The sequence below is a fragment of the Gymnoscopelus braueri genome (genome assembly GCF_963280865.1).
Source record: "Gymnoscopelus braueri genome assembly, chromosome: 8".
In the NCBI taxonomy this organism is placed as follows: domain Eukaryota; kingdom Metazoa; phylum Chordata; class Actinopteri; order Myctophiformes; family Myctophidae; genus Gymnoscopelus; species Gymnoscopelus braueri.
Window position 1 is genome coordinate 26882261 of NC_137609.1, and position 27327 is coordinate 26909587.

General features: G+C 39.8%; 2 protein-coding genes across 2 annotated transcripts; both read right to left on the reverse strand.

Moving 5' to 3' along the window:
- Nucleotides 1-462: 462 nt before the first annotated feature.
- On the reverse strand, nucleotides 463-18405 carry zc3h12b (zinc finger CCCH-type containing 12B). Its single transcript, XM_080434592.1, has 6 exons — nucleotides 18327-18405; nucleotides 11784-12581; nucleotides 11313-11452; nucleotides 9866-10100; nucleotides 9623-9729; nucleotides 463-9526 (listed from the first exon to the last, which is right to left on the reverse strand). The coding sequence occupies exons 2-6, from the start codon at nucleotides 12380-12382 to the stop codon at nucleotides 8106-8108; spliced, it is 2502 nt and encodes an 833-aa protein (XP_080290718.1). The 5' UTR covers nucleotides 12383-12581; nucleotides 18327-18405; the 3' UTR covers nucleotides 463-8105.
- Nucleotides 18406-19585: 1180 nt separating this feature from the next.
- Nucleotides 19586-27210, reverse strand: amer1 (APC membrane recruitment protein 1). The gene is made up of 2 exons (XM_080436398.1): nucleotides 27132-27210; nucleotides 19586-23956 (listed from the first exon to the last, which is right to left on the reverse strand). The coding sequence occupies exon 2, from the start codon at nucleotides 23832-23834 to the stop codon at nucleotides 20817-20819; it is 3018 nt and encodes a 1005-aa protein (XP_080292524.1). The 5' UTR covers nucleotides 23835-23956; nucleotides 27132-27210; the 3' UTR covers nucleotides 19586-20816.
- Nucleotides 27211-27327: the final 117 nt, after the last annotated feature.

Consider the following 27327-nt stretch of genomic DNA (forward strand, 5'->3'; position numbering starts at 1 on the left):
GGGCTAAAAATTCAACAACAAAAAAAAATCATCCTTGGATGTATGCCGTCTCTAATTCTGTGTAGGTTGTTTGTCAACGCATACACAGGACGCTGGGCGGGCGCCCTTGTGGCCAAAATCTGGGACAAACTCTGGCTGTTTAAGCAAAGTAAAAACATAATATGACACTTGACAAGCATGAAAGGTACAGTAGCCTGTTTTTATACTTTTTATGCTTTTATACCATTTTACTGTTTCTATTTGTGCCAACTTTGAAGGCAATTGTACAGGTCTGCTGTGGGAATACGAATGCACATGCAACGAATTGCTGATTCTAAGTGTAGGATATAGGCTAGGATAAGTGTAGGATAGGAGTAGGATGTATGAAATAAGAGGAACAGTACATGATTATCCATTATTTATTACAAGAAACACATTTTGTCATTAAGACTTACATTTTGTTTGGGTCTACAGACTCAAATAATCTATGTAGTATATTTTTGGTCTATAAAAGTAATTTTTCCATTCAGTGTGGATTACAATAATACTTCTGCAGCTCGTAACAACATTACTAAATAGACACCATTTTATATCACTCTTTTACAAACACAATTCATGACAGTTTGAAAGATCCATACCATGATCATATATTTAGCACACAAAGCCTACATACATCTTTAAAATAATTTAACTTTATATATCCTCAACATTAATTAACAAACCTTTATTGGGAGGAAAGGTGTCAGGTGTCATAGCAGCAATAGCAGTTAAGATTGAAACACATAAGTACAGGTAAGAGTCAAGAACCAAACCAAAGTTACATATGAATGAAAAAGAAAATACAGGTTCGATTCTGACACTAGGCATCTGCACTGTCTCTCTGAATGAGACTTAACATGCAGTCTGTCAATAAATGTTAGTCTGTCAATAGTGAATAAATTAATACATCTATCGCCAATGAGTACTGTATAAGAATAGATCTACTGTAAGTACAAACTACAAGTGAGTGTATATACACCTGTATAGTTTTTTCTCCCCCTATAAAATGAGGTTATATTAGCTTAGGGCCAATATCCACCAGACATGGTTCTGATCCAGTTGGCAAGTGTAGACATGTAGACACAACTGCACAACAAAGTTTACTCTGTTGAATTATTTATCTCAAGCAAGTTTTAAGTCTTTGCTGTCTGCAAGTTGATTTACTGTACAGTTTATTTTCTGTACTGAAATGGATGGATTCCAGTGCGCTTCCTCAGAACTCAAACACAACGGTATGCTTTGGAAAATGTTCGGCAATAATGTCAAGACTACTACCTGTATGTAGTGTAGTCTGTAGCCTTTAGATAACAAACACTACTAAAAACACGCTTGATTATAAACACTGTGTGTTGTCATATGACCCAGAATTGATCTGTGGGTAATAGTTTCTCTGCATACAGTAACTGTAGTACCAGGCTTTCACTTTTCAGAAGGTGTCATATGAGTTTCCTTTTCCGGTTAATTTCCCCATAGCTTCATTTGCTCGGCAGCAGGTTTGAACCGGAAACACATATGACACCTTCACATGCTTTCAGTTCAAAACTGCTGCTGAGCCAATCAAATGAAGCTATAGGAAAAGGAATCGAAACAGGTATGCCACATTCTGGAAACCCGGGACTAGTTATACGCCAGAGCCATTGAGATAAGAAGAGTTGCATCATGTCCGTTCATGCCATTGGGCCAATTCTTTTACTGCAATGGCGGATCATGTAGACTAAGAATACTTATATAATATTCAATCATTTATTTCCAAAACCAACTAGCTTATTTGGAAAGTGTTTCGGTGTGCTCAAGAGATAAGAAAAATGCGGAAGTAACGCTTGCCATTGGGAATCCGATAGCCTAGTTACAAACACTAGTGTACAGTATAGTGTCAAACATTGAATCCCCATAATCTGTGTTGATGAAGCACATGACCTGAAGTGCTTCTGAACCCTCATTGATGCAACCCTTTCTATCCCAATGGCTCTGGGTAATAGCTTCACAGGACTTGAATGGTGTTCTACATACAACCCTGATTAAACAAACTAAAGCTTCTTCTATCATGTCCCTTCAACAATCTTAATTTTGCTGTGAACTTCAAATGTAATTCTTGTCAAAAAAATACGATGGAAGGAAATAGAATTTTAATTTACAATAGTACAATTGTCAATTGCCTCAAACATTTGTTGTGCATGATGTTTTGGTAAGTGTACATTAATTATAGCAAATTGCCTTTACAACCAAGTTACACATCAAAATCAATTTGCTCTTGGTCAGCATCAAACTGACTCGGACCTTAAATTGATTCAGTATTTAAAAGTCAGTCTTAACTAACGTAAAATATCACTATTTCCACAAAGCCAGGCTCACAGCTAAGGGCTAAAATGCTGTTCATTTGAAAGAACATGAAAACTGGACTCAAGACATACCTGCTTTATCAACAGAGGGTTATACTCTATATCAATGTAACTGCCAAACATTCAATTAACTTACAAGAGCATTCTTAGCTTTTATACCATTTTACTATGTGGAGCAGCAGCCTTTATCTTTCAGAATAAAAGTGCATTCATATAGCATGTCATGAGTTGTAACCCAGACAATTATGCTTGATAATGGAACTCAGCAATAACTTTGGCATGTTTTATTAGGTGAAATATATTCAAAGATATTGACAATACTACCAATATAGCGTAAAGCAGACATGTGGCAATTGAGTGAGGAAATAGCACTTAATCATGGTAAACAGCGTACAACACATAACGTTTGTTTTTACAATGCAAGTCATTCACTGTATGTTTACTTTTACAGATAACCTAATATATGTACATGACTGTACAGAGAGGACACCATGCTAACAGCTGCACACAGGTTATCTGTGCACTTAGACATACTGTAGCATGTAAATGTCCCTGTAAATAAACTACTGTACCCAGTAAGAATTAGTACATACCAATGGGCTACTCCCAGTGACACACAGTGTCACAAACATTATAGCATTGATTTTTTTCCCTTAAATAAAATGATCATACTATACATTTCATATTTTTACAATCAAGTTATAGATACAATTTGTATCAACAAGCAAAAGTCAATTCTAGACATTTGTGGCTTAGTTGTTTGCGGCACTTCAAAAGGTAAAATGGGGAATATGAGCCACGATCCCTGCTTTCAATTCAACCTTAAAAAAAAGAAAGGGGACAAATGCAGTATATAAAACATGATAACACTGTCTATGACCCGGTGAAATCACAATGCTTTTCTTTAGTAGTCTTGCAAAAGTAATTAGACTCATTGGTGCAACATTTAACAAGTCTCTAACTGTGGGCAGGGCTTGGTGTCAACTGTGCACTAAGCATTTGATTTGGTTAGTAGAGACAAACTTTTGATTCCAGAAGAAAATGGTCAGTGTTACTGCAATTAAAGAGTAGCAATAGGCTGGATTAGGTTACTTTTTGCCATTCTCGTCTCTCTATTTAAACGCAAATCTCCACCAAATATGGGTTTACACACATTTGCAAATCAGCTGCTTCAATTATTGTACAATGATTACCAAAGAGTCAAAACTGGCACTCTGATTTCACCAATGCAATAGACTGCTCCTAATGGTTATCACTTGGGGGAAACAAGTATAAATATCCTCAAAAAATAAATATGTTCACTGAATATAAGTCTATTTCAGTATAGAGGTCATCTAAATCAGCAACCATCTCTTCAGTGTGTGTGTGTTATATACATACATATACGTATACACACACTGTATATATGATACTATATCTATATAAATTATACTGTAGCAGCCTATATATAATTATTTTTATTTATTTTGTCTTTTCTTTTTTTTCATTAATATGTTTCTTTAGCAGTCATTTAAAGTTCAACATTCTCAAGGGAATGCAGTGTTAAAAAAATATGGCACGCAAACTTTAAGCCAAATGTCAGAAACAACCTTGACAGCAGCCTTGCAATCTGATTGTTTCACAGGAAGAAACATTTAGGCAGTTTTTTGTACCTTCTCATGAAGAGACGAGGCCCAATGTGGCCTTGTCTTATTTCATGAAAAACTAAAGTCAGCTATGCCCAAAATTCATTTGGGCAAATGACATTCAAATACATAGTTGAATTCTCTTTACATGTGTTATTTGACATTGGTTGTCCTCCAGCCATAGAAGGAAAGATACATTTTACAAAAACACCCAATGAGACCAGGCCAGGCTTAAAAGGTAAAACCACACTCAGTTTAAAAAGTGTTTCCTTCAATAGATAATCAATGTTAGGTCATCAAGATGTGGTTGGGCCCTGTGCTGCTCCATTGACAATAAACAATAGCCTTTGCAGAATTACAGTCTACACTTTTACAACAGTGTAGTTTTCACTTTAAAGTAGCTAAAACTGACTTTGCTTTGCTTAACCATTAACAATCGCCTAGTAAATGTTTGCAGTTGATTCTCAATGGAGCTATACAGTACAGTATATGGGTATGATATGACAGATAACAGGACCAAATGTCTGTCACATTTCTGGCAATACAAGGCATTTGTGTTCAGTAATATACCTCAACTGTCTTAGGGGATAGGAATACCTGAGTCCTGAAATTCAGTGGTATTACCCTTTAAATGCAAATAAAATGTTAACCTGGCAAGGCTACTTTTACATGGTGCAACTTTGATTCAGATGAAGTTTAATTTTCATGTGACGTGATACAGTCTGACTGTAAGTGGCATGTGACATACAGCCAATATTCACAATATTCCCTGTATCTACCTCTGGATTTCAAATTGTTCATATTCATTGAGTCGACAAAAAAACAAACAGACTAAGCCCAAGTTACAAACAATCTACACGCATCTAACGAATAGAATGGCTGTAAAATATTTTTCTTGCCATCATTTTGGCAACATCTTGCCTAAATCAATGTGTGAAATCTATTATCTAGAATAATACTACCAAATGATGTTCAGCATCATTCTGTCATTCTGTATGGGTATGATTTATTTTACAATTTCCCTAAACAGACAATTATGACAGCTAACTCTTTCAAAGATAAGTTAGATTTTCCTAAACTAAAGCTATATTAAAGTTGCACCAAGTAAAGCCACTCCAATAGCCTTATATGCTCAATCTCAAAGTTCAGGGCAAGTACATACACACAAAGCATGTCCAAGTTACAATTACCAACTTAAATGTACTACGTATAGGATTTTCACTAAATATATCTGCCAAATCAGAGTTGTCTATAGCTGGTAATTTCTGGTTTCTGACTGATAAAGATGGTCAGAAAACTGAGAGTCCCCTGAGAGGATATCCTGACCTTCATCTGCTGCTTTGATTTTCAAATTTACTCCATATAATGTTGAAAAACATTTTAATTTAATACAAAGTCTTTTTATTAGGCTATTATCACATTCCCAGGCCTTACGGTTACAACTAGGAATCTAGCAACTTGTCTGTCAAACTGACTCTCACTTGTATATAAAAATATAACACATTCTGTCCATTTTTAATGGTGATCATTAATGTGGTTGCCTTTAGGTAACCAGACTACGGTTATTGCACCTATTTATTATTAGAGTCAAAAATTATTTTTGCGCTACTCCTCATGCCACTACAAGTGTCATGAGGAGTGTCAAAACAACCGGTGTCATGTGCTTGTAAAATTTCCAATATTCTTTTGAGATACTTAAGTTTTAAACGCAAAACTTGTCCACACCCTCCGCCGCACCCTTATGGGCCTAAGATTCTGAAATGGTAACAGTTAAAGTTACCAAACTTAGGTAGGTTAAATGGCCCCGATTCACTAAGAGCAGTTTACGACCATATTTTGATCTTACCGGCATTTAAGACAATATTTTGCATGAAGAAAATTGTCTTAAATGCCGGTAAGATCAAAATATGGTCGTAAATTGCTTAGTGAATCGGGGCCATTGTCTCAGCCATTAGTTAAAAAGAAAATACACCAATTGGCTGGTTGGTGCTAAAACGACCCATTTTATTTCAGAACAGCAAGTTGTAGAAACAACTTACTTTCTTGGGTCACACCTACGTAGATTGTAGCAAATGCAAATGGTCATTTCCTACTTCTAGGTCCTAGAAGTAGGAAATGTCCATTTGCTTAAATGTTGTTCAAAACACACTTTTGTAGCTCCACCTACAAATGTTTGCAAAATGTTTCTATTTTACAAAAACTCATAAATGCATTGTCTTATCAACCCCTGTACACCTAAATCACTTTGACTTCTACCCATAGGCTGTGCAATAAATAATAAAAAAGGTGCAACTTCATTTGTATTAACAATTTTGTCTTGCTGAGTCCAATGCACTTATTACATTGGGAACAACTACATTACATTTTGCCGAAATAGTCTACTCCTTCTGCAGTTTTATACTATGTTGGAAAAATCCAGACCTACTAAGAATTCAGGCTCCAGTCAAATTATTTGAAACACCTTGGCACTTCACTCTCTCTTTAGAACTCGCTCATCGCCTCTTAAAGCCATGAGATAATAACTGCAATATATTTTGTGTGGCTGTCACAACAATCTGTATTTGAGCAGAAAGTAAACTAATTGCCCTTGTTTGTCGTAGGGCTGAGTATCACACAATGGAGCTTTAAAACTGTCCCATTATACAGTACATGAAGTGCCTGTTTGAAACAAACATACCTGTATTACACTTCTGATAGTAGAAAGCATTATCAAAACAAATTTGACAGATATATATATTTATATAAAATAGAAAATCCTAAATGTAGTATCTATAGTGAAATCAGCAAACAGACAACTGTAACTTTCTCGAACACTGATGCAAAGTTTCTACGTTAATCCAATCAATCTTCTGAATTTAAATGCAAGAGTTCTGTAGAATACTGACGCTTGACAATTCTCTTTTTTGGCATCATTTAGCAGCTTAGAAATGTCTTTGAAATCATGGCTTATCGTGTGAATTATATGTACATAGATGTGTGCACAGGTATACAAGTCAAATCTCTTTTGGGCTTGTTATGTGCACAAAATGTTCTACCAAAATAGTTTGTGAAGTGAGACTGAGAAAATATATCTCTTTAGACACTGAGCTAGTGCTTTACATTTCAAAGGAGGAGGTTTCAATGACAAAGATTTTCATTGAATTCCATTAGACAATGATTAAAGCGTGAGGTCATTCAGATATAAGGCCATTAAATGTCAAAGTTCATGCTCTGAGGTATGCACTTACCTCCCACTGACTTGTCTCAGAAAAATCACTGCACAAAAAAGTCACAAATATTATTTACAGCAGTGGCAGACCTACGCAAATATATCTATAGTTAAAGTGTACCGGTAACACGAAGAACCAATTCATAATACATTGATAATAACCTGAACAAGAGCTATATTAATTAATAAGATATATTAATTTTCATTCAGGTCAAATCTCAAAAGGTAAATTTTGATTAGATTAGTTGTGCGTGACAGAGGCGCCATGCCTGTAAGCTTGGGTCATGATGAATACGCATTGGCTGGATAAAATGAATTGTTAAAATACTGCACTATAGATTCTGTATTGATTTGGAGTATTGTTGTTGTATTCCCATTTGTATAGCAATGCCAAAACTGGCCCATCAACTTGTATCTTAAGAATTACATGGATATTACAAAAATACATCATGAAACCTTATGTAAAGATTGAGTGTTAAGGAATACATTACAGAGCTGCTATGAAGCACTTGCTCAGGTTAGGTATTATTAATGAGTTATGAATCCGGTTTAAAATCCCATTATCTTGTATCAAATGCACCACATTTAATAAGAATAGATTTTGTGTGAAATATCTAAGATTTCGACTTAATTTACTGAGGACAGTTTACTAATATGTTGACTTAATGATTTGAAATCAAAATGCTCAGTGCCACTCACCGGACATAAAAAATATCAACTCCTGAGGGCATGAGATGTTGTGCATACAGCCAACATCAAACAAGTGCCTAAAGTTGCCATATAGGTCCTTATCTAAATACCTCTGGCTTAAATAGCCAGAGTAGTAACAGGTGACATCTCATTATGTCTACCATTGAAATATCGTACCACTCCCTACTTGCTGAATCTCAGCATGTTTGAGATTCTGTTAATGGTTCAATGACAAGACCTCAGCTTTGCAACAATTACAGCAGCAAGTTGCTGTGGATCTGTCAAATGAGGGTTCTTCTCCATGACAGAGTGTACAACATAAGCAGGAAAAATGTTGCAAAGGTTACGATATGTTTGATACTGGTGTTCGGGGATGACGGGCCGTTGTTGATGTTCAGAAATAGATGCATTATCCCATGGCGAGTTCCAAATTTGCTCCATTTTGTCAGGCATGCTACGGACCATCACCCTTTCGCAACATGGCATCAGGCTGTTACTAAGTGGGTACGAGTGATATCCATAGGATTCATTGCCACATGGCAGAGGGTCCCAACTCGCATGTTGCTCGCGGCACAGTGGAGGTCGCCTCTGTTTCATAGGGTTGCTCTCATATAATCTTGAATCTGATATGCTGTCCATGCGTGTCATGCCAAGAGAGCGTGTAGGCTGTGAGGATAAAGGTGGAAGGACATTCTGTGTTAAGGGATAGTCTCCAGGGCAGCTGGACCTCCCTCCTACTGCAGTGTGCTGGATATGTGGTGCAAGATGAGAATGAGATATAGACTGTTTACGTGGGCCCTGCTTAGGTTCCTCAGGTCCATAACTCTGAACCCTGGCCAGTGCTTCACGATGAAATCCACGGGAGAAAGCTTGAATCCTTGCCTGTGCAGAAGATTGCTGCTGCCCCTTAATGCTCTCCTCTAGGCTACCGTCCATAGAGCTTGAGTACTGCTGCTCTCCATAAGAGGCAAATGAGTCACTGTTTGAATGGCTGAGGCAAGATTCATGGCAACGGCTAGGATTTCTGTGATACACACCATGCTCGTGCTCCATGCTACAGAAACTGTCAACATGCATGCTGCTCATGCTCATATTTGAAAAGTCACTATGCAGAGAGTAATATCCATGGTCACTCACTGAGTCATACTTGGGAAACTGTTCATTGTACGTGATAGAGGCGCCATGGCTGTTGGTAACTAAAATGGGTGGGTAATGTACACTGGACATGTGCTCCAGAGAATTCTGTACGAATTGCATTGATCCCGGCACTGGGCTGCTGGCTGATCTAATATTCAAGGCCCCCGCTGCATGGCTCTTGCTAGGCTGCATGGTGGGCACACTGAGAGCGGACACAAGGGAAGGCACAGAATTTGTCTCGGGCTTCCTAACAGATGGCGCCTCTTCTGGCTCACAACGAATGCTGGGGTCAGACTGACGTTTGGGTGTCACACGTTTAGCCTCAGAGCTGCTATCCCCTTTTACACCCGTGTGGCCAGCACCACACTTGGCCAAAGCCCCTTCACTCATCGTCTTCACCGCAGACAACTTAGCAAAGGCCCGCAGTTCATCAGCCACAGAGCGCTGTGGCTGGTTCACACGCTCTGGATGGTAGTACTTACACTTGTGTCCATATGTGCACTTTTTCCCTGTTTAAAAGGAAAAGAGTAAAACAAATCAACCTCAAGTACGGTGAAGTACTAAATAGTTATACTGACAAATGGCAGTTTATTTAATTAGCTTACCATAGGGGCAGGGTTGTTTTTTGTGCTCTGGAACAACGGGACGTTTACGGAGGAAATTCTCTAAGCTTGGGCCATGTCTTCCTAAAGGATCATCAGGGGGCATGAACCTAGAAGAAAAAAATGTTTTTACTTGTCATTTAAATGCCAGCTTCTTAATTTCAACCCTGCCACAAAAAGTTATTTCAAACAATTTGTTATCATTTTAAGAGTGAGGCTTGAACGTAATGGACTATGATTGCTTACTTGTCATTGACAAATGAGTACATAAGCAGGCGCTCCTCAATGAATTTCTTCCACTCTGGTTTCTCATTTTGCAAGTCCCTGTAGTTGTCATTTGATACAATAATTCCATCAGAATCACAAGCCAGCTTCACTATGAAGCGATCGTCATAGCAAACCACTCTCCTTCCCTGAACTCTTCGAGATGGGGTGAACACCAGAATCTTTTCTTTTTCCAACTTGCGTAAAATGTCTTGATCTGTAAGAGATGTTTCAACAGGTTTAATACATCAGTAGTTTGTGTAGTCATAGGATACAGACCACGGGAGTCGGGACTCAGTCAATTCAGATTTCAAATAATAAACATTATCTATCAATTTCATTAATAGCAATCCCTTGTTTATCCATTGCACATATCCATGTACCGCTGGCTTTACATCCTGCATATGCCTCAGTCTGAGTGTCATGTTTTATAACGTATGCCCCCACCCTCCCCCAGTGTGTGTGCCATATTAGAAACAAGCACTTCTAACTAATTAATGTGCATCCAGTTTGAGAACTGATGACAGTCACTATGAAAAACAGAACGAGTGTGACGTACTGCTAGGGCAGAACAGTATTGTATGAGGAAGGGGCACGGTGGCGCAGTCGGTAGCGCTGTCGCCTCACAGCTAGAAGGTCCAGGGTTCGATTCCTGCCGGGGACGCTGTGGGCATTGGGGGCGTGTCTTCTCCTCCGCGTCATCAGCGCCCATACCCTAGGTGGGGTTGGCGAAAGGGCCTACTCTGTGTGGAGTTTGCATGTTCTCCCTGTGTCTCCTACGGTAGGTACCCTCACAAAAAAATGCAGTAATCCTGGTCACAATACTGCCTCCCCCTGACCAGCCGGGGCGCCTGATGGAGGGGAAAGGAACTGGTTGGAATAACGTGTTCCTTCCACGCGCTACGTCCTACCGGGGAAACTCTCCCCTGTCAGGTGACAAGAAGGTCAGTTGGCTCTCATGCATTGAAGGAGGCATGAGCTCGGCCCTGGCCTCCCTAGGTTGGCAGAGGGAGTGGGTGCCCAGGATTACATAGACAATTGGCACTGGGTGTAAAAAATGGGGTTACAAAATCGTGGGATAAAAATGTAGTAAAAAAATAAAAATAAAAATAAATAACTGCTAATTTAATTCAGTTTTTTTAAATCTGCCACTTTCGTACAGTAGTCTTTTTCTTTGGTATACAGTATTTACGCCTACTCCTATTCAGAGCACAGCCCAATTGGTTTGACACTGTGCACTAGCGTAAAAGCTGATGTTCTCTCAACTTATGATGCTACGCATTGAGACACTCGTCTCCGTAAACTTTGCATTGAAACCCGATGCTCAGTCAGAACGTGCCGGCGTGGTGACGCTGCTGGTGTGAATTCAGAGTGATGGTTGCAAGATGCAAAGACTTTTTTTTAAAGGAAAACAACTTTGCTTTACTACCTGTGATAGGGGCATCAGGCCTTGACTGCTCTTTCCTCCAGGCTGGAACAAACACAGTGATGTCTTTGTGTCCTTTCTCCCTGAACCATTCAACAGCCAATTGTATACCAAGGCAAGAGAACACTTCTTTGTTTCCATGGCTAGAAAACAAAGCAACACAAAACCAACAGGTAAATGGTCTACTTAAAAGAGCATGTAATGAGGATCAAAAAACACATCCATTTTCCATTTAAAGGCAGGTGGGGGAGACGGGGACATAGATTGGTGAAGCAATAGGAAGCGGCGCTGGAATCCAACCGCCTGGGTTTGGATCCGCCCTTCAAGACCATCGATAGGGCTCTCTTTCAGGCTAACACAATACCAACTGGTTATGGTCTACTGAAAAGAAGATGTGTGTCAAATAGCCTAATCCAATACATTCCGACTCAAGTAAAGACCAAACTATGATTGTGCATAATGTTAGTGTCTTACCTCATCGCCACATTTGATGCGTCAATGACGATGGGCCTGAGGTTATCAAAAATCTCCACGGATTCTTCTTCCAGTGATGCTTCTGGACTAACCACCTCTTTAACACAGGGGGTCCAAGATGACGTTGTGGCTGTACTGATGCTGGCTTGGATTTCAGGCTCTATCTTGTTGCCAAGCCTCACCAACTCAGCAAGAATATCATTAATGAGAGCAGCAGCCCCCAGCTTGTTAAGCACAGCCTCTACCTGTTCCCCTGAGTATCCCAACTTCAAGGCAAAGTCCATTTTGGTTTGGTAGTCCCGATCACTGGCATGCTTGATCCCCGGTCCATCATTTGTATCATCAACACGGAACTCATGCACAGTGGTACTCTGGGAGAAGCTGGGCCGGTCAAGGCATGGAGAGCGACAGAGCTGTCGGTGAGGTTTCGTAGCAACAAAGGGCTCCCCCCTCTTACAGCCGCTGTTGCTCACCTGCAGCTGCTGCCGTGCCTGTTCTTCTGACTCGCTATCCGAGCTACTGTCATCCTCGGAGTCACCACTGGCATGCTGGGCCTCACTTGAGTCAATGGCCTCCTCCCTGCATGGGCGTTTTTCCATTTTGAGGCTCTCCACAATGGATCATGTTGACATCACGTTTGCATAGCCACCTGAGATTTCCACCACATGATTCTTCAACTCCACAACAGCCCAGGTGTCATGTTCAGCTGTTGACTTCAGCACTACAAGAGGTCTGTGTAGGGTCAAAGTGATATGGTCTCTCCTCTGTGAGCGGACGAATTCAAAACACTACGTAAACCTGAAAGTACAAAACACAGAAATACCAATTAGCAATATACAGTAGAGTAGACCCACACTCAAAGCAAACATTTTATATGGTATGGTTTGATTAAACTGGAAAAGATAATTATGTAACTGCATAATGCTGTTGCATTCAGTTACAAAATCACTAATCATTTCAAACATGAACAGGACAGATCACAATATTGCTTCTACATTACTCAAAGCAAGTGAAAAGAATAGTAGCAACAATATGTGTTTTAAAAATTTGCAGAATTTGAACTTGCAATCATTAAAAATAAATGGTATGCACCTTTGTCTACTGAAACAATTCTCTGAGGGCTGAAAACCAGTTTTCAGGTATTATTAAGGCTTCAAGTCTATATGAGAAACCACATTGTTGATCACTTAAAGGTAGGGTAAGTGATTTTATTTGGTTAAAATAAGTGTTAAATAGCTCTATATTCTGATAGTACTCATTGCTATAGAGTGTTTGTTCAGTAGAAGGAGTCTCCTTGTCTCTCCAGCTCTTTATAAAACAGAAAATGCATTTTCGTTTCAGTTTCATTTCCAATTTTATCCAATCAGGATAGAGAACTCAATCAGGATATAGATTAAACAAGTGAAATTGGAAGTGATGACACTAAGAAATGAGCAGGCAAAATTGGAACTGGAAGACTATAAAAATTTAGCTTAAAATGGGTACTTTCTCCTGATTGGCTGAGATTTTGACACCTACCGGAAAATGTATTTTCCGTTTATTAAAGAGCTGGAGAGACGGGGAGACTCCTGTTACTGAACAAACACTCTATAGCAATGATTACTATCAGAATATAGTGCTTTAACCTTTTAACAAAATACTTTTTGTTTTAACCAAAAAATATCACTTACCCTACCTTTAAGTTCTTAAAACCTTATTCACTCTTAAGCCAACAGAACAAGTATTCATACATATCATTTCCTTGTGTCCTTCCTGTGTTGTATGCATGCCACAAATGTTTGAAAATGTCCATTTTGAGAAAATAAATAAATAATAATAATCAGACTACCAGTACCTACTCTGTGTGGGATGATTTTAATTTGTGCATATGTAAACATTTGTAATAAAACTTCTGTGACTAATAGCTGGATTCACCATTGGGAACCCCAAGCTCTACTTTCCCCCAGCCTGCAAGTAAAATACAACCATTCTAGCTTCAAGAGGCTCAGCCCATTACATGCGTTGCCTAGCAACACAGCCCTGTCATCAGCTAACTCCCTTTTACCAGTCACGACTAACACAAACAGCTCATCATCTCTCTAGGCAGCCAGTAAATGCAGAACATTTTGGCCTACAGTAGAACTCCACACTAAAAGTCTGGAGCCAGCAATCATGCAAACAAAAAATTGCCTGATTTTGGCTTCTGATGGTGGTACTGGCCAGCACATGTGTGTGCACGCACAAATATTACTGTTCCATTTCCTAGGAAGTCAGACATAACATTATTTTAATATATAATATTGTAAACCAACATTGCTGAGAAAGGTGTTGACAGCACCATATACAATAGCATAACCTTCTACCATGTTCAAGTTTCATGACACATCTAGCATCTAGCATGTGTCTAAGCATTCACATGCTTAGACACAGCAAGGCCTCAACACTATCTTTGCACATGCACAGGCTTGTGCAGGTCTGTTTCATAGCAACAAGTGAAGCAGATCTCTTCAGTCCCCTTTGTACAGCTGACCCCCCCTGTCTGGACAAGGGATAAGGTGACCAATTCTTATTTTTCTTTGCTAACTAAACAATTTAAAATTAGACAAACGGCTAGCCTGTTGGGCTGTTGATAAGTAGTTAATGAGAGTGAACACCACATAGAATGGTGTCTATTTTGTGTTTTGCAGGTCTTTGTGTACTTGTGTGTAAAGAAATTTAGACAAAAGGGTTACTAGACACTTAGACAATTTAACAATTTGTTATGAGATGACAGACGAGCATATCGGTTTGTAGCTTGAAAGTAATTGGTCGTCCAAGACAAGAACAGTGTTCTAAGGCAAGCCACTCATCTGGGCTTGGATTTAACTAATTGCTTAGTTGATTTTTTTGTTTTGTTGTTGTTCTTACTTTACCCAGGGAAAGCTGCTGAGCAGTGAGCAGCACAGATGCTCATTTTCAGCAAACGCCCTGCACACATACACACATTACAACCTGGGAGCTGACCAGCACGCTCACAGTCTTATACTGTTGGTAGCTGAGCAGCTCGGGGGCTCAGTGCCTTGCTCAAAGCACTTCAGCGGTGTTGGGTGGAGGGTAAGTGGTGGCCATTCACTTCCACACCGAGATATTTCCTGCCGGTACGGGGAAATGAGGGCGCTCCTCTAACGTTTGTAAACGTGTGTAAATATGAACCCTTGGTCCATTTACACACTGTACTGTACTGTTTCCAGCTAGCACAAGCTTATCGCAGGTGGATTCACAATAACCTACCTGACACACTAGGACACTATAATGCATTTTCCGTGCTTTGTTATGAACACAATGTTTATATACATTTGCTTCTCAGGCTAGTTCTTGCAGGACAGAGAATGCTCATACTGTTTTTTATTTCTTTATTAACCTTATTTTGTGTGTAGCTCAAGTACAATTTCACAAAATCTCAAGACTGTTTGATAAGTTGTTTCTGGTGCCTTTTATATTCAATAGACAATCAACAACGTTCCAGTTGTAACCAACTACAGTAGTGATTGCCAGGGCCCAGATCAAATGTTCATAAAAGTGGAATTAAAATAATTAAGGATGCTTTAATCTGAAACCAGCCACTCATGCAACCAGCATTAACCAACACCAAATCCAATATGTATTGCCCATACAGTACACATTTATTAACCAATAATAAACAAGAGAGTGCTATACTGTGAGATATTGGTGTGCTGCGATTCTAAGCATAAGGCTGAAGGCTAAGTGCAATAAATTAGCACACCAGTGTCAATATCTCACAGAATAGCATTCCAGAGTCCCTCTCATGTATTATTGTGATGATACTGCAGTTTCAACAATATTTATTCAGCGAAAAAAGGCCAAATCTACAGGTGGCAGCAGCAGCCATTGCTAGGTTGCAGGTCAAGTGAATGCGTTTGAGGGCCATATCGTGACTCGTGAGATATTGTCACTCATTAGAATGCCTCTAAGCCAATCACAATGCAAGGCCATAATTAGCCTAACTGGACCTGAGTTGGCTCTGTACTTGGACAGCTTTTTTCAGTCTACACCAAATAAATCTCTTCCCCAAATATACCCGATCTACAAGCTCACAATGCGCTGTGAGCTTGTAGATCGGCTATTTTTGGATAATGCCAAGTTCCCCCAAGAATATGGATGCTGGGATTCAAGTGGTTAATTGAATTGTGCTTCACATAGGCACCATGTAGGCAAATCAGGCAAAGGAATCAGGCTATTGAAAGGAAGCTAGCATCATTAAAAATGTTCGGCCTATGTAAAAGAAAAAGTAATCTTACCAAAGTTTACATGATAATGCACCCTGTATGGTTGAAAATCTTCAATCCCATTTCCATGCTTTGGGTTACAAACACTAACTAAACATAGGTTTTTAGAACCATTTTCACCTACTTGCCCGCTTCAATGACAGATCTACAAGCTCACAACTCGTCGCGTTGTGAGCCTGTAGATTTGCTATTTTCGTCGAATGTTCCCCCCAGAATAGGGATGCTAGGGTTCAGGTGATTCATGTAGAAAATAATATTTCAGGCCCCCCTGTAACAACTCTGAGGACCCCCTAGGGAGGGATCCCGGACCCCCTGTTGAAAACCCCTGAAATAGTGTACAGTAACAGGGTCTCCACGTTTCTCCAGCTCTTTAGTAAACGTAAAGTACACTATAGCCAAGAATACACACTCTATGCAACTCAAGAAAAAACCCATATCCCCACCTGAAACAACAGAAGTCCACAGGTTGATTCTTAGTCAGGATGGTGGGTCCCTGGCTCACAATCAACTGAAACCCCCTGCTCAATAGCAATGACTACTATTAGAATATATACTTTAAACTTTATACCCCACCACTTACAGCACCTTTAATAGGCAAATTGCAATTCACATTACTTCCCTCTCTTACTGCGTTTGACTGGGACTTGTGGTGGAGTGTAGACATTATACTGTATAACAGCACAGCTGTCCAATGAAACAGTAAAACCAACTACATATGTTAAACTAAACAGATTATTTGCTTACTTCATGCGAGTCATGGTTTCATATGAATCCCCTTCAAAACGTACACTCAGCCGCTAGAATTGGGCAATGTTGAAGTAACATGAATATATCTAATGTAGAATATTGATCAGTGTATTAAAGTGAAGTAGATTACTTTAGAACCCCAGGTACAACAAAACAGACCAACCGTTGAAGAAATTCACGTTCGTCAGAGATTTGTCTCAAAAACATGTTTTAATGCTAAACGTGGCGACCAGAGTGTTGTTGTAGGCTTTTGTTTTGAGAATGATTGGGTACAACAAGTGAAACCCAGAAGAAAGATGAATGCCTGTGTTCTTCTCAAAGCCATGGAGTCATCCTTTATGATTCATACATAACCTGACTACAGACTGCATGACTGCGCAATTGAACCCTGTCCCTGATGAACACCCCCCCCCACCCCCCTTGAAATTCGATGGACACGAAATGAACTGAGGGAGGTGTAGCATATATCAGTGGTTCTCAACATGTGGGTCGGGACACCCAGGGGGGTCCCCACGTGATTTTTGGGGGTCCCCAGATGACAGGGAAGTGACAATTTAAGGACTTGTAAAGACCTTTTTAAATACCTCAAAAAGAAAAAAAGACCATTACTGCATCAAAAGTAATCAACAAAATATCCTACAAAACTGGTCAAACATTGGCCAAATTGTCAAATAATATAATTATATAAGAATATTATAATAGAATATTCACAAAGATTGTGTAAGTAGCCGGTCTAGCTTGTAGATCTAATATTTTCACAATATTTATCTGTGGAAGCGAAAATGTAATGCCTCAACTTCTACAATGTCAAGTGCTTCTCAGGGTGGTGGGGGTCCGAGTTCAAATATGATTATTTTGGGGGGTCGCGGCCTGAAAAGGTTGAGAACCACTGGCATATATCACAGCAGCAGCATCATAAGTTCATGGACATCACTAAGAAAAAAAGACCGTTTGCCATAACCTGCAAGTGATGTCAGCAGCATATCAACCAATGCACTCTCTCTTGCGTTACGATATTTGACATATTTGTGGGATGTGACCATAGATAAAGATAATTGTCTCTTGCCTATTTCTACAGGCCCTGGACATAACACCTAGCAAACGTTAGCTAGCCAATTTAGTTAGCCACCATTTAAGCAAGTAAATGATCCTTCCTACATCTGTGTTCCTACAGAATCACAGCCGTACATGTTAGTTAGTGCGCCTGTAACCACCAGCTGGTCAGGCCACTCCATCTACTAGAATAGTTAAGGTAGGCTAGCCATATAGCCATTAGCTAAGGCCAACTTAACAGCTGACTTTCGATATCCAAAAAGGTAACATTGACATTGATAATGTTATTTAGCTTTAACGTTGGCTAGTTAGCCCTGTGCTAACATTATCGGCAATCTCAGTGACTTAAACTTAAGTTTAAAGTGTATTGAGGGTTTCGGTTCCCTACAAATGGCAAAACGGTGATTTCTAACCCTAGTCACCGAGAAGGCGTATAAATCCAAAGCACTCTTATGAATAGTAACGGTGCAGATCCTACCTTGTTGCTGTCATCGTGCTTCCCCTCCGCGACAAAACGTTACACTGCTGCCATTTGTGCTGCTGTCGCAGTTTGACCGGGGTTGCCAGATAGTTGGATAGAAACGCGCAACCAAAGCTGCGAAAAAAAATGAATCCAAAACAACTTGATTGGAAAGTAGGAGTTGAGGCATTGCATTTTCGGTTCCACAGATAAATATTGTGAAAATAGCAGATCTACAACCTCACAATTTGTGCCTCCTTCTTATATTATTTGTCAATTTGGCCAGTTTTTATAGTATAGTTTGTTGATTACTTTTGATGCAGTAATGGGTCTTTTTCTTTTCTTTTTGTATTAAAAAAAAAAGGTCTTAAAAGTCCTTAAATAGGCACTTCACTGTAATCTGGGCCCCCCCAAATCATGTGGGGACCCAACCCAACGGTTGAGAACCACTGCCCTAAACTACTGGGGTTTTCCCTGCGTGAATACAAGTGTAGCCAACATTATATCAGCATTCAGCAATAGTATGGTCCTGGAGTGCCAACTCTTCCGATAGAGGGGGGGGGGTGCTCAAGACTTCTCAGGTGCCAAATCCTCTGGAATGGATATCGTTGAATGAATGTGGACTTTAGGTCTTGGATCAGTCCACATGAAAATTAATGGCTACCCTAAGGTGTAACAAATACAGTATGTTTTGGATATGAACATTGAGTAAATATTGTGATGTTCCTCAAAATCAAGTCTATTGATGAGGCCCCCGATAGTGAGATCATATTCAAATTCATTCATGATCATATTCAAATTCATTCATTATAAAATGTAGTCATTTGAGTCCATATCAAATTGTAAAAAGTACTTTTAACTGCTAACTAGAACTAATGACACTGGCCATTCAATCTCAGTCAAAATTAAATTAACTGGAATCAAATAAGTATACATTTTTCCCTATTTTAAAAGATGTAGTTTGCACTTGCTTCCAGATGTTAGACCATGAGCCATAACGTACCTTTTTAAGCCAGGTTGTAATTCAGTGTCACCCATTTTCTGAGAATAAACTTAATAAAGAACATATTTTCAATTCCTCCAATAATTTTAATGCATTGGTGTAATTGGAGTGGAGCAGTGTTGACCCATTAATTATACATTCAAATTCATATTGTAAGTCGATGCAGCTGCTCAAATACAGGTTGATCGGTACAGATCTGGCCAAGTTCAAGTTGTATTACCTATCAGACTTGGCCATGTGTCCTGAAAATAAAAAGATATCACATATATTTGTGTCAGGTGATGTTTATTTCAATGTAAGGCAGCCCTCTACATAGACAAAACAAGATCAGATTTCCCCAAACAATTACCTAAACATGATATGAGCATAATCTAGAGACAATGAAAAAAAAAAAAAAGATTCCACCAAAACAATCATGTAAAATGATACTGGCAGCTCTGAATAAAATGGTGAAAATATAAATACATATTCAAAGACTTTCAGACAATTTCTCACTATAAAATAAAAGTACATCCTGATCTCACAACCAACACAGGTTATTGTTGACCAATAACAAGAGTCTGAAATGATAAGTGATGCTTTTCTGGACAAGATCAGAATACTTTGCAATCTGATAGATCAGTAGCAGGACAGGTAAACAAAAAATGAAGCACATGTACATTTCAGAAGCACTTATGCCTTTTCAAAATAATGTTGCATTTCAGAAGCAGTTAAGCCTTTTGAAAAAAATATGACATACAAAAGGAAAAAAAATCTTTCCACATTTAGGTCCAAAAAAGCTTCCCAGGGCATGGGGGCAATTAAATATACATATAAAAAAATTAAAATTAAAATGAAACTGTAACCAAGCTGACACATCAGTACCCATATTGGAAACAAGATGCATCAACAACACTAAACACCAAAGCACTGTGGCATTGAGAGCACAACTGTGCTTAAGAGGCAATTGGTATTGTGCGTAAACCTTGGCCAGCCCTGGGTGGCTTGTGCAATGGAAAGCAGACTAATCAATACCAAAATCAACAAAGCAAAGCATAGCATTACCATCAATAACTGGATATTGAGGCTATGCAATTTAAACACATTCTAGTGCAATTGAATATCTTAATGAGATGCAAACGGGAGCAGTTCAATAAGAACACAAAACACATTACTCACCTAAATACTTTCAGACTGACAATGAACCATATGTATGTGATCTGTGTGAAGCAAGCAAAGAAAATACAATTCATACCTTTCCATTTTCACACCAAACACTGGAGAGGCCCATTACACTTTATGCAGCATGATGGCACAGAAGCCTCTGCAATGTTTTCCATAGCCTGCCTATCACAGTGTAAAATTACTTTTCAAATAAATTTGCTGTGCAAATGCAAGTAAAGTAACAGGACAATCATTTTATAGGTACGTAACATACAAGACACTCATAGGGACATCATAAAAGCTTAGATGAATGCCAACTTGAAGAATGAGCTCCCTTCAATTAACGGTTGCCTCTATACAAGTTATTTGTTGCAGGCCAGAGGCCGCACCATATCCATAGGTTTTCTTGCTTCACTGATGAAGTCAATTTCCTCTTCAGAAGCACCTCGGTTTACGTCAGCCAATTGAGGCATTCCTTGGGCAACAGCCACTGGTCTATTTTTACCATATTGACTATATGACTGAGAGATCATAGCAGCTGAGTAAAACGTATCCTCGTCTCCAACATCTGATGTTGAAACCGCTGTCACCAACATATCTTCTCCCATCATATCAGAATAAACAAGGGAGTTGTGAGGTAAACAAGGATCTGCTTGCAGTGGAAGATGACATTGTCTGTTACAAAGCTCTGTAGTCTGTGAAATAAAATCACAGGAGGAACCCGACAATATTGTGTGTTTTATTTGGGTTTGACAGAGACTGTGCATTTGTTCTGCTATTTTTCCATCCATTTTTGGAGGGCTTAAAGTCCTTGCCGTCTCTGTCTGCCATGATAAAAACATGCTGCTGCTATCGTCTCTGATGTCAGAAGTCAACACGTGTCCATTGTTTCTACGATGTTGAGAGGATTCTCTTTTAGAGACTTTTTCGGTTTCAGGACAGGCGACAATAGCTGCACTGCTCCCCCTGTATTTGTCAGCGATCTTTAATTCCGGGCTTTCTGTGTCCAGAGATCTACTTCTCTTGTCTAGACATAAGGGACTAGGCATTGACTGATTGACTCTTGTAAGGCTAAGGTGGCGGGGGAGACTAGCAATGGCCCAAGTATTGCTGAAGAGACTCTGTTCATACAGGTCTAACATTTGATAGTCAGCAAATGCATCTTTTTGCAAGTAGCTCTCTTCAAACTGTTGATAGGGGGACGCAATGTCCTCTTCCATTTCCATTTGAAGTTGTTCATCATATTCACCCTCGTTATGCATGTCCACTACATCAAAAGTGACAATAGGAGGTAAAGCCTGCATATTCTGGGCAAAGGACGCATGTGTGTCCAAGCCACCCATGCTACTAGGTGAGCTACTTAACAACCGAGTGTGTTTAGTGTAGTCCACAAGGGCTTGTGAAAAGCAAACCGTCTGTCCATAATCCAAATCACTACAAGTTTTGGAAACAGGCTGGTCTTCCTCTTGATGTTCTCTTCTCTCACAAAATGTTTCAGATGAGAAGCGATCAAAATGTAGATCAGATGCACTCAATAATGATTGGTTTCCATGTCTTTTCTCACACTCAGCATTTACAGATCTTGATGCATTTTCCACTGGGGCAGGCATATTTCTCTCTTCATCAAAGACCTCTGGTTTTATAGTATTTTTATTGATAGATGCTTGATGTGCTGAATTCAAATCAACAGCCTCATTCAAGTTACTCTCTTGCAGACCTCTTGAGTATGGTGGCAACTCTTTGGATTGCTTACCCATGCTATACATTTCTGCAGACAGAAAATCTTGCACTTTGTAGAGCTCAGCACCTCTCATTTGACGTGTCTTGGGCACAAAAGCAGAACCTTTCCCATCTACTGGTTCACCTAAATACTTGCATGGCTCAGGATTAGGCCGCTTTGATTGGTTTTCATAACATGGGCTGATGAGGCTGTCATCAGGCGCAAAAAGTTCATAGAGGGCATCGCCACTGTAACTGTCTCTTGGTAATCTATCTGTTCTTATTCTGTCAACCTTTTCTTGTCCTTCCTCATCTGGCCCTGGGGTTGTTGAATCATAGTAACCTTCATCGCTATTTGGAACCGATTCTTGATGATCACTCTGAGGAGTCAAAACATCAGCCATAGAAGATGTATCTGTGGCTCCAGCTTGCAGTACACTGTTACTGTTCATTAAGTCCAAAAGTTGAGAATCTGATAGTTCTTCAGTCAAACTTGCACTGTCTTTGTTGAAAGTATAGCACATTTCCTCAGAAGCTGCATTTCCCCAGAGGTCAGGGAGGCTATCCCCATCGAAATCGTCAGGAGAGGCCATTTCTTCACCCCCACCTTGGTAAGTGAGGTAACAAGATGCCCTTTTCCCTGCATTTCTACTCCTTTCTCCTGAGACGGTGCTCTCTGCAATACTGTCATCATCTTGATCTGCAATTATATCACCACAGCCAGTGAGTGAATCAAAACTCTTCAGCGAGGCGACCTCTCCGAAAATGAGGTTGAGCTGATCCGATGAGCCAATAGGCTGTTGGCCCTTCAATTTACGCTCTGGGGTCAATTGAAGTGATGGACAAGAATCACTGCGTGCTCTGCGACCCTCATGTTTGTTGGAAACATCTGACATCATGTTCATCCCCTCCATTTGATGAACAAGCATCTGATCCTCAAGCAAAGACTTAAAACTGCCTTGCCTCACCGTAATATTCTCCAACGTAACATCGACGTCAATACATTCAGGGGCAATATTTGCACCACATGCTGCATTTGTAAAATCAGGCACAGTGGGTTCAGACAAGCTGTCCAGGCACTCTGTGACATATTGGTTCATGTTGTCCTGGACAACAGGCACCTCGTTGTTACAGAGATGAGAGGACATTGCAATCATTTCATTCTTTTCCAGTTCAACATTTCTATGGTGTTTATGATTCTTAAGGCTGTGAAATAGGCTCCTCAGTCCCTTTTTTTGCCGGTTGAGGGACAAAGACTTCTGATCTGCAGGCTGGTTAAATTCACTGTGGAACTTTGTGGAAGGCTCCTTCTGACTGTGATACTCAAAATTCCCAGCTGTAACAACTCCACTGTCCAGATTGTCATCTTGACTTGCCTTGCTAAGTCCATCATGTGTTTTACTTTTGCCGATTCCTTTTTTTGAGGACCATTTGTTCCTTCCTCCAAATATAGAAGGTAAAATACAAATATTTTTACGGACTCCAAAAAATCTCAGAGCAGTTCTTCGAAATTTCCCAGGTGTTTGAGGCTTTGGAGTGGTGTGTAGCTCAGACTGAAGCTCCTCATCAGTTTGGTCTGGACCACACACCGACAGCTGTTCACAGGCTGAAGCCAAGTGGTCAGAATCATTTGCAAGCTTGTTTACTTTGTGAGAGGCCATGGTTACCAATCTACAGTATGATGAACCAAAAAGAAGCCATCATATACATGTGACTGTTCACAGCCAGGTTGTACGATTGCAGCAGTCAAGATGTCCTCCAGGCCCCTCCACTATAGGCTTTTCTGAAAATTAAGACAAGATAATAAGAATTTTAAAAGAACATTTATTGAAGTTGGAACATTTCAGTTGTTATGTCTACTAATCACATTGATGCTTGATGGTGAGGAGTAAATGAACCTCACCATGTGTATGTACACCTGATTTATACTTTACTATGCGCACCGCGGCTCGCCCCGAAAATAGCCGATCTACAATCTCACAACTCATCACACTGTGAGCTTGTAGATCTGCTATTTTCAGTGTGAGGCACAATAAGCACTGAGGCCAAACACAGCAGTCTGCTAGTGGGTTACTAGAACAGATGGAAGTGCAATTAAGACTTTTGCAATCTCAACATTATCTGAACAAACAAAACAACAACCATACTTAATGGTAATGCCCCATTTCTCAGCAACATCATGTAACAACAGCAAGTCAAACTAGTTTTGGCAAGACTTCCAATACAGATATTTGTCTTGTCCGGAATGTCTTTGGAATGACCGGCCGGTTGAACAAAATCTAAACAAGCTTGTAAAAAGCATGTTGTTTTTGTCAATTATGCTATTACCATAGAATGTGCTTATTAATATATTCTAGTCTTGTTTTTTTTAAATCATTATCAATATTAGGTCTATGTTTCACTGTTGCCTTTGAATTGTTTGAATTACATGGTGACCACATTGGAAACACACAGAGCCCTATAACCTATGGCCACTGCTCAGCCCAACTTAATACCTGCAAAATTCTGTGATCAGTGAAATCTTGAAAATCTCTGCCTGCATAATATACAGGTAATACACTGACGCAAAACACCAAATAGGCGGGTTTAGCACAGCCTGCGCTACATTCTTCCTCACAATGTCCTCTGCCAGTGTACTTAAGTAAAAGTATCAATACTGTAATGTAGAAATACTCTGTTACAAGTAAAGTAACAGTATTAAAAATGTACTTGAGTAAAAGTACAAAAGTATTGGCATCAAAATATACTTCAGTACTAAAAGTAAAAGTACTCATTATGCACAATGTCCCATTTCACAAGTTTCCAAATGTATAAATCCTTTGAAAATAGCAGATCTACAAGCTCACAACTGAGCTTGTATATCGGCTATTTTCAAATAGCCAAACTGCCAAAGCCCAAAGTATATTATAGGTCTGAACTGGTTAAAGTACGTTTTGCAAATTAACTATCAACTAAAGTTTTCAAATAATAGTGGAGTAAAAGTATTATATTTGCCTCTGAGATGTAGGGGAGTAGAAGTAAAGGTATTGAAAATACTCCAGTAAAGTAAAAAATACCTCAAAAGAAGACTGTACTTAAGTACTTTCCACCACTGTCCTCTGCTAGGTTAGACAACGGGGGCAGCAGGCCCAAAGTGTCCTACTTTTATTTAAATAGGCCAAGAGAGACACAAAACCAGAACCTGCGGGCTCAAATCCGCCTAGCCCTAGAATGACTGTGATCTTACATACATTTCAAGTATTCCAAATACACAGTCATAGATCTCTCTCGGTCCGCCACTGTGTAGTGCCCATCTGCGCGGCCATAAAAGTGCTCTAAACTCCGTCTGTACTCACCCAATAATTAATTCCTAAGACGTCTAGTCATATTTTGTCCTCTACTTTCATATCCATGTGAAAGTTCTGCCAGAAAACGTGTGTTTAGTCAAATATCTCCACTTATTCACGAGCTGCACACGGACGAGTTCTGTGCGACGCGAGGGGCCAGGAATGATTGCAGCACTGAATATACGTAACTTCCTTAAGGACGCACAAATGTTTGGGACACACAATTGACAGGTGCTTGTGATTGCTGCGGGGTAATGAATCATCACCTGCCAATTGTGTGTCCCAAACATTTGTGCGTCCTTAAGGAAGTTACGTATATTCAGTGCTGCAATCATTCCTGGCCCCTCGCGTCGCACAGAACTCGTCCGTGTGCAGCTCGTGAATAAGTGGAGATATTTGACTAAACACACGTTTTCTGGCAGAACTTTCACATGGATATGAAAGTAGAGGACAAAATATGACTAGACGTCTTAGGAATTAATTATTGGGTGAGTACAGACGGAGTTTAGAGCACTTTTATGGCCGCGCAGATGGGCACTACACAGTGGCGGACCGAGAGAGATCTATGACTGTGTATTTGGAATACTTGAAATGTATGTAAGATCACAGTCATTCTAGGGCTAAAATCCGCCCTACCTGCGATTCATACTGTTTTTTGAAGAGGTCTTTTAACGTAAGACTATCTTAATACGGGTCATGCAGACAAGTGATGGATGGTATTTCTATAACACGATGTAAACTTACCGACGGGGGCCAGAATGCAGATGGATTTATTTAGCGGAATTCAGCCAACACCGAAGCTCAAGTTGGCTAAAGCCTGGGCTTTGTTTTTCGCCGTATAACAGCGTCGCGCGTCGAATTTTGCAGATCGACGCGTTGTGACGAGTGTTGCCATACCGGCTTATTGTAAGCGAGTTTGGGCTTCTTTTACAGTTAAGTTGCTTGTAAAAATTTGTAGTTGCGTTTTTTGGGGCTTGTTTTCTAAAGTCTACTCTAGTCTACTATACTTGCTTATTTGCTGATTTTCATGAAAATGTTTTGTGCCAGGGAGCAGTGTTGTTAGAATGTTTCAAACATATTCAAAACATGCCACATTCTATTGCAAGAGTTTTTGAAAATATTAGATCTACAAGCTCACAACACATCGCATCGTGAACTTGTGGATCGGCTATTTTCAAATATAGCCGATGGTTTAAAGTGCGCATGTGGCCTATATTTTCTTCTTTTGGGCTTGTTTTCCTAGACCGGGTTCTCTCACAATATATGGCAACACTGGTTGTGAGCTAGCAGATCTTCCAAATTCGGTAACGGTGACACAAACCAGCTTTATTGCCTTTCAATCGAGCCTCCTGGGCCCTAGACTGAACTTGAGCCCATATAATACAGTTACATGTTAAATTGTTTCCAGCTACCTTGAAGTTGCTTGCTAATAATCCCACACGTAGTTTGCATAGACAGTTTTGTGGTCTGCGATGAGATTTCTGAGAGCTGACTGCTAACTGTAGCTAAACACCAAACGTATCTAGGCCAGGTTAGCTATAACCCAGGTTAAACGAGAAGAATCCACAAAAACTGCATTTAAATGTCACGCATGACGATCAGACTGGTGTGAATGAATGAAAAACAACCTACCAGCACACAGCTTTTACTGCTCCCACCGAGTGATGGTAACAATGACTTGACTTCCAAAGCTCTCCTTTCAGCAGTCTCCATTGATGTTGTACCACAACTTATCGGCGCTTAATAATGACGTAGTGTACCCCCCCCAAACACACACACACACACACACTGCAGTTTCATGTCCCCCTCCCCCTTAGTATTGCAGCCA